Source organism: Tetrao urogallus (genome assembly GCF_951394365.1).
Source record: "Tetrao urogallus genome assembly, chromosome: 33".
NCBI lineage: Eukaryota > Metazoa > Chordata > Aves > Galliformes > Phasianidae > Tetrao > Tetrao urogallus.
The window spans coordinates 23,791-31,670 of record NC_136846.1 but is presented as its reverse complement, the minus strand read 5'-3'; the positions used below and the strand labels follow the sequence as shown (position 1 = coordinate 31,670).

At 60.9% G+C, this 7,880-nt stretch overlaps 1 protein-coding gene across 1 annotated transcript; it reads right to left on the bottom strand.

Annotated features, from left to right (window-relative positions):
• Window positions 1-3,102: 3,102 nt before the first annotated feature.
• On the bottom strand, window positions 3,103-7,392 carry LOC306956615 (uncharacterized protein; the record flags this gene model as incomplete). The annotated part of the gene is made up of 8 exons (XM_079547887.1): window positions 3,103-3,514; window positions 3,943-4,054; window positions 4,565-4,689; window positions 5,173-5,258; window positions 5,975-6,231; window positions 6,422-6,575; window positions 6,997-7,088; window positions 7,272-7,392. 8 exons carry the CDS (start codon window positions 7,390-7,392, stop codon window positions 3,103-3,105), a joined length of 1,359 nt encoding a protein of 452 aa, XP_079404013.1.
• Between the last annotated feature and the right edge of the window lie 488 nt (window positions 7,393-7,880).

Genomic DNA, 7,880 nt, shown 5'->3' with positions numbered 1-7,880 from the left:
CTAAAGGGCGCTATGGGGCACTGTGTGTCTATAGGGTGCTATGGGGCACTGTGTGTCTCTGTAGGGCGCTGTGGGGCACTGTGTGTCTCTATGGGGCACTGTGTGTCTCTATAGGGCGCTGTGGGGCACTGTGTGTCTCTATAGGGCGCTATGAGGCACTGTGTGTCTATAGGGCGCTGTGGGGCACTGTGTGTCTCTATAGGGCGCTGTGGGGCACTGTGTGTCTCTATAGGGCGCTATGGGGCACCGTGTGTCTCTATAGGGCGCTATGGGGCACTGTGTGTCTCTATAGGGCGCTATGAGGCACTGTGTGTCTCTATAGGGCGCTATGGGGCACTGTGTGTCTCTATAGGGCGCTATGAGGCACTGTGTGTCTCTATAGGGCGCTATGGGGCACTGTGTGTCTCTATGGGGCGCTATGGGGCACTGTGTGTCTCTATAGGGCGCTATGGGGCACTGTGTGTCTATGGGGCGCTGTGGGGCACTGTGTGTCTCTATAGGGCACTGTGTGTCTCTATAGGGCGCTGTGTGTCTCTATGGCTCCCAATGTGTCTCTATGGGTTCCAGAGTGTCCCTATGGGTCCTAATGGGTCCCAACGTGTCTCTATGGGTCCCAATGTGTCTCTATGGGTCCCAACATGTCTCTATGGGTCTCAGTGTGTCCCAATGGGTCCCAATGGGTCTCAACGTGTCTCTATGGGTCCCAATGTGTCTCTATGGGCCTCATTGTGTCTCTATGGGTCCCAATGTGTCTCTATGGGTCCCAATGTGTCTCTATGGGTCCCAACTTGTCTCTATGGGTCCCAATGTGTCTCTATGGGTCCCAACGTGTCTCTATGGGTCCCAGTGGGTCCCAATGTGTCTCTATGGGTCCCAATGTGTCTCTATGGATCCCAACGTGTCTCTATGGGTCCCATCGTGTCTCTATGGGTCCCAACGTGTCTCTATGGGTCCCAACGTGTCTCTATGGGTCCCAACGTGTCTCTATGGGTTCCAATGTGTCTCTATGGGTCCCAACGTGTCTCTATGGGTCCAGCAGGAGGAGCGTGAGCCTGCACTGTGCTCTCGTGGCCAAGAGGGCATCCTGGGGGTGTGAGAAAGAGCATGGAGAGGAGCTGGCGAGGTTCTCTTTGCCCTCTGCTCTGCCCTGATGAGTGCAGCAGCTCCCTGTGAGGAAAGGCTGAGGAAGCTGGGTCTCTTCAGCCTGGAGGAGACTGAGGGGCGACCTCGAGAACGTTTATAAGTGTGCGAAGAGCGAGCGTGAGGAGGACGAAGGCAAGCTGTTGTCAGTGACCTGCAATGGCAGGACAAGGGGCAACGCGTGCCAGCTGGAACGTAGGAGGTCCTGCGTACATAAGAGGGCAAACTTCATGGCAAGGGTAGCAGAAGGCTGGGCTGGGCTGCCCGAAGGGGCTGCGGGATCTCCTTCTTTGCAGACATGCAGCCGCTGCCTGGCCGTGTTCCTGTGTGCCCTCATCCAGGTGTTCCTGCTGCAGCTCTGCTGAGCTCCCTTCCAACCCCTGCCATCCTGTGGTGCTGTGGTTCCATGGGTCCCAATGGGTCCCAGTGGGCCTCAATGTGTCTCTACGGGTCCCAACATGTCTCTATGGGTCTCAACGTGTCTCTATGGGTCTCAATGTGTCTCTATGGGTCTCAGTGTGTCTCTATGGGTCCCAATGTGTCTCTATGGGTCTCAATGTGTCTCTATGGGCCTCAGTGTGTCTCTATGGCTCCCAATGTGTCTCTATGGGCCTCAATGTGTCTCTATGGGTCCCAATGTGTCTCTATGGGTCTCAAGGTGTCTCTATGGGTCTCAATCTGTCCCTATGGGTCCCAATGGGTCCCAATGGGTCCCAACGTGTCTCTGTGGGTCCCAGTGTGTCTCAGTGTGTCTCTATGGGTCCCAACGTGTCTCTGTGGGTCCCAACGTGTCTCTATGGCTCTCATTGTGTCTCTATGGGTCCCAACGTGTCTCTATGGGTCACAATGTGTCTCTATGGGTGCCAACGTGTCTGTATGGGTCCCAGCAGGAGCTCCTGAGCAGCACAAGCAGGGGCAGAAGGAGCTCCGCGCCGTTTGGCCTCGCCGAGGAACTCGCAAGACCCAGCGCACAGCGTCTGAAGCAGAAGCCTGAGCCCAAACTGCAAGAGGTTCCAAAGGCGACAGCGGGCACGGCTTCGGGTCACCCCAAAAGGCCAAGAACTCAGCCTGGCTCGTGAGCCAGATCGGGCAGAAGAGACGCCTTGGCACCAAGGGAAGCGTCGTGCGACGCTCTGATGCCCTCTCACCGTTCTTTCTCCCTGCCCCGGCATCGGAAGAGGCGGCGTAACAAGGCGCAATGACTCCGTCACAGCCATCGTGGGGATGTTGAAGGGTAGGCCCCCGGTAAGGCTTTATTGATGGTTCTGCCCCTCTACATTTCACTCTCCGTCTCCTCGCTTGGCCTGGAGAAGGGAAGGCTGCGCGGTGCCCTCGTTGCAGCCTTCCGTACGGAAAGGGAGCCTACGAATAGGAGGGGAGTCGACTCTGATGGCGCGGCCGACGTCAGGCCAAGCGGACGTGGTGTGGAGTCGAAGACGGGATGTCAGGTGGGGTTGTGCTTTGCAGAGAGAGCGGTGAGATGCTCTCTGGGAACCGGATGCCCGGAGAGGTTGTTGGACGCCCCGTCCCTGGAGGTGTTCGAGGCCAGGTTGGACGGGGCCCCGGGCAGCCTGGTTTCGTGTGAGATGCGATGCAGGTGGGATTCGAGCATCCGTTTTGCAGCCTGCAGTTGACGTCTGTCTGTCTGGGCACCCCGTGCCCGCATCAGCACGGCTGGGCTGAGCCCTTCCTGCAGGCGTTCGGAGGCTGACGCTTGGCACTCAGCTCTGCAGGAAGATCTTACGGCAGCTGGCGTCTGCCCCGAGGCGGCCCGACGGGGTGAGGCCTGGGCTGTCTGCACGTTGGGCAGCACGCCGTGCCCATGGCCTTTTTCTGCCCCCTGTTCTTCCCGCAGGGCGGGCTTTGGTCTTCGGAGGCGAAGGCCTGGGAGACTCCGTTTCTTCTGTGCTGGGTGGCAGCGGTGCGGACGTGCTGGGGGCAGACCGCTCAGGCGGGCTGGCCTCACCACGAGCTCTTGCTGCCGCCATCATGCGGAGGTTCTTGCTGCGCAGCCCTGTTCTGAGCCTTCATCCTGATGACTTGTATGGAGTCGCGTGGCAGCAGCGGGAACCTGGAACGTCTGCCTGGAGACTGCGAGGACAGGCTGGACTCAGCTCCGGACGAGGATCCTACGAACGATGGCGTCTGCCCCAAGGTGACCCGACGGGGCGAGTCCTCGGCTGTCTGCACTTTGGGCAGCACGCCGTGCCCATGGCCTTTTTCTGCCCCCGGTTCTGCATCAGAGAAGCTCACGTGTTTGGCCCGCGGTGCTCGGCCCAGCTCCTGTTGGCTCGGAGCTCCTGCGTCCCCCTGCAGCTGGCAGGGCAGCGGCTGCTTTTGGGCCTCGGGCACCTTCCGGATGGCTGGCGGCAGTCTGCAAGGACAGAGCAGGAGGGGTCCGCGTGAGGGGCTGGTGGCTTCGGGGCTGCGAGCCGGAGCCGGGAGCCTGGGCTGCGTTGCAGTCGGTTTGGGTGAAGGGGAAATGGTTCCAAACGGCACGGGATTGAGATGGGACATAAGGAAGGAGTTTGTGGACAGCAGGGTGGCGAGGCAGCGGAGCGTCTTGCCCGGAGAGCTGGTGGGTGCCTGGACGGGCATCGGAGGTGGGGCTGGAGCAGGCTCCGACCGTGCCCAAACTCCCTGCCCGCAGCCTGCTCACCGGCTGCCCCTGAGACGCGCAGAGCGGCAGCCCCGTGAGCTGGGGGTCCCCGTGGCAGCACGGCCGCCAACAGGGACCCTTTGGGATTAGGGAATGGGCTTCGGTTGGGCCGCCCCCGTGCGCGTGGCAGCCCGGAGCCTCACCTGGATGAAGAGCTCCTCTGGAGCAGCAAGCTCCTTATCCTTCTGAAGTGTCCTCCGTCAATGCTTGAAGTGCTCAAGCGTTTGATTAACGTCGGACGGCCGGCAAACCTCACTGCAACGGGGAAGGCGGAGGAGATTCACCGTCAGCCCTTTGGCTCGCTCCCCAGGGGCGCTCAGGCCCCTTCCCACAGCAGCCCAGAGGGCCGCTCCGCTCCCCCCGCTGCTCCCATCCGCGCCGCCCTCCCTGCCGGCAGCCCTGGCCCCGCTGCTCCTCTCTGCAGCTCAGCTCTGTTCTGGGCCCGCATGCGTGGCGTTGGCTTTGGGAAAGAGGAGCTGGGTGGCGATGGTGAGGCGGCGGGGGGGTTTTGGGGGCACCGCGTCCTTCCGTCGGGGGAGGGCAGGGCCTACGATCCGCACATCCTCCTGCCATAGCCAGGGATGGGGGCACGTCACAGCCAGCGCCGTGTCTTTGGGCAGGCCAGCGGTTCCTCGTGGGAAGGGGCCGTGCTGAGCTGGCGTGAAGCTTTGCCACCGGTCAGAGCCCTGGGCTGGTGCTCGGCAGGGGATTTCCTACCTCTAGTTGGCTGCCCGTGCCCTGGAAAGGAGCTGGAAGCTGCTTTACCTTTCTTGCCCTGGTCCAGAGGTGGCAGAGCGGCTTCTTTCCTGGCAGTCTCCCGACCAAAGAGGCTCCCCGAGGACTTGCGGCTCGTTCCGGGCGGTGCTTTGGGCACAAACTCCATTTGAAACCTGCACGAGAGGAGAAGGCAGCGAGTGGTGTGACGCAGCCAGCACTGCTTGCTGCTCTCTGCCTGCCTGCTCCCAGGCGCGTCTTCGTGCCGCGTGAAGCACGCTCCTTTCCCAAGGCTTCGGCAGGGTCAGTGGGTTCAGGCGGAAGGGAAATGAGTTTCAAACGGCAGCAGATTGAGGTTGGAGGTAAGGCAGAGGGTTTGGGCAGCAGGGTGGCGAGGCAGCGGAGCGTCTTGCCCGGAGAGCTGGTGGTGCCTGGACGGGCATCGGAGGTGGGGCTGGAGCAGGCTCCGAGCAACCTCCTGTGGGGGTCGGTGTCCCTGTTCCCTGCAGGGCAGTGGGACGAGGTGCTCTTTCAGGGCTCCTTCCAGCTCCAATCCTGCTGTGGTTCTGTGACACACGGGCAGCACAGACACGGACACACGGAACAAGCGCTGCGCAACGAGAGCTGAGCAGCCGCGCCGCAGCCACCAGCAGACTCACGTGGGAAAGACGACGAGGCAGCCGGAGAGCAGCAGGGAAGCCAGCGGTGCCTCTCGGGACACCACCATGTCCAGCAGCCAGGGGGCCTGCGGGGGACAAAAGGGGAGGCTGTGGGAGCCTGTGGCTCTCAACGTGTCTCTATGGGTCCCAACGTGTCTCTATGGGTCTCAACGTGTCTCTATGGGTCCCAACGTGTCTCTATGGGTCCCAACGTGTCTCTATGGGTCCCAATGTGTCTCTGTGGGTCTCACTGTGTCTCTATGGGTCCCAACGTGTCTCTATGGGTCTCAACGTGTCTCTATGGGTCTCCACGTGTCTCTATGGGTCCCAAAGGGTCTCTATGGGTCTCAACGTGTCTCTATGGCTCTCAATTTGTCTCTATGGGTGCCAATGGGTCTCTATGGGTCCCAAAGTGTCTCTATGGGTCCCAAAGGGTCTCTATGGGTCCCAACGTGTCTCTATGGGGCTAAACGTGTCTCTATGGGTCCCAAAGTGTCTCTATGGGTCCCAACGTGTCTCTGTGACTCTCAACGTGTCTCTATGGGTCCCAATGGGTCTCAATGTGTCTCCATGGGTCCCAACGTGTCTCCATAGGTCCCAATAGGTCTCAACGTGTCTCTATGGGTCCCAACGTGTCTCTATGGGAACCAATGTGTATCTATGGATCTCAACGTGTCTCTATGGGTCTCTACGTGTCTCTACGTGTCTCTATGGGCCCGAGCAGCCGGCCGCGTTCTGATGTGTGCTTGGGCACGGCGAGGGTCACGGCAGTGCCAGGGCCACAGAGGAGCCTACAGCTCACCTTGGAAGCAGCTCTTCTGAATGTCTCTTTTCCGGACAGCTTCTCGAGGAAGTCGAAGTAGTATTTCATGTGGAAGGTCAAGCCGTCAACCAGGAGCACGCCGATGTCCTTCAGGACGATGGCGACGTTCTGCCCGTTCTGCAGGCAGCCGGAGAGCAGGGACACGGTGCTCTGGATGCTGGTCCTGAGGGTCTGCCAGCTCAGAGAGGTGCCTGCGGCCGCCTTGCTGTATTTCAGAGGGTCCACCTTCCTGTGCCCTGCAAAATGCGAGAGACGGAGGTGAGGATGGGGTTGATTTTCCACCGGTGCTTCCCTGGAAGGGCTTCCGGTGGACGTCAGCCTGAGCGGCCCCGGGTTTGCACAGGGGAAGGTTTGCTTTTGAGAATGGAGCGGTGGCCCCGTTTGCCCTGTCCGTGATGCCAGCAGAAGTGGAATCCCCCCTCCTACCTGCCAGGGAGTCCCTGCGGGCCTTGAGGTGGTGGGTGACCATCAGGTTTGTAGCCAGGCTGAACACGGGCCACTGCAGGGTCACGGTGCCGTTCTCAGTCCAGATGTCTTTGGAGACGGTGTCAAAGGTGCCAAAGGTGGGGATCCAGACCCCCTGCAAGTGGAAGAGAAAGGAAGGGCGGAAGGGTTACGGGACGGCCGGAGGAAGAGCCGGCGGGGGTCCGACGTGGGGACGGAGCTCAGGAGCCTCCGCCGCCGTTCAGAGGCACGAGCCAGGCATCAGGAATGGCTTGGGAAGGGGCTGCACGGTCCTCTCCTTCCCCTCGCCCTCCCGGATGCAGCCCAGCAGGCTGCAGGGCAGAAGGAGCCCCATGGCATCCAGAGGCTCCCAGAGACCGGGATCAGCCCCGGGATCCGACAGGGCCCAGCACAAGCGGCCGTGCATTTGCAGGAAGGCCGTGGGATGCCCAGGAGAGAAACGTGGGGGCAGCTTCCTGCTTTCTGCAGAGGGGAAGAGGCTGAGGGAGTCCAGGCCGAGCTGGACGGCGAGAGGAGGAACCCGACGGCCAACACACCTTGTGCAGCAGCAGCTGCTCCCGGATGTAGGCGGCCACCGCATCCCAGACGGCGACTCGCTCTGGAGGGCAAAGGAAAAGCAGGTTACAATCTGCATCAGCTCACACTGCATCAGCTCACACTGCATCAGCTCATGCTTTGCATCTGCCGCTTCCCAGCACTGCTATGGCCGCCAAGCGAGAGCGAAGCGGTGGATGCAAAGCATCTCCTCTGTGCCAGGGGTGGCTGCAGCACCGCTCCTGTGCCGGCCGTGGATCCATTTGGTGTCCATTACCTTTGGTCTCGGTGTCTATGAGCCTGGAGGTGCGTCCCGCTGCGGGGCCGACCTCACTCATCCTGCTCTGCCTCGCGCCGGCGGCTCGCTCCATGTTGGCGCCAGCCATGCCGGAGCTCATCCTTCAGATGCGTCTGCTCTCTACCAGATGCTCCTTCAGGATGTGGGACCCACCGCCGCGTTCCGCCCTCTATCCCCCTCCCGGGTGCCCGTGTCACAAACGACGCCGCGGCGACGCCATGATGGCACGGCCGCTGCCCATTGTGACAGCGCTGCTGCCCTGCCCGCCTGGGGGCGCTGGGCCCTGTTTCCTCCCCTTTCCTTGGCTCTCAATGCCATATTGTGCTGGCCCCTGTTTCCTTTCCTTTCCTTGGCTCTCAATGCCATATTGTGCTGGCCCCTGTTTCCTTTCCTTGGCTCTCAATGCCATATTGTGCTGGCCCCTGTTTCCTTTCCTTGGCTCTCAATGCCATATTGTGCTGGCCCCTGTTTCCTCTCCTTTCCTTGGCTCTCAATGCCATATTGTGCTGGCCCCTGTTTCCTCCCCTTTCCTTGGCTCTCAATGCCATATTGTGCTGGCCCCTGTTTCCTCTCCTTTCCTTGGCTCTC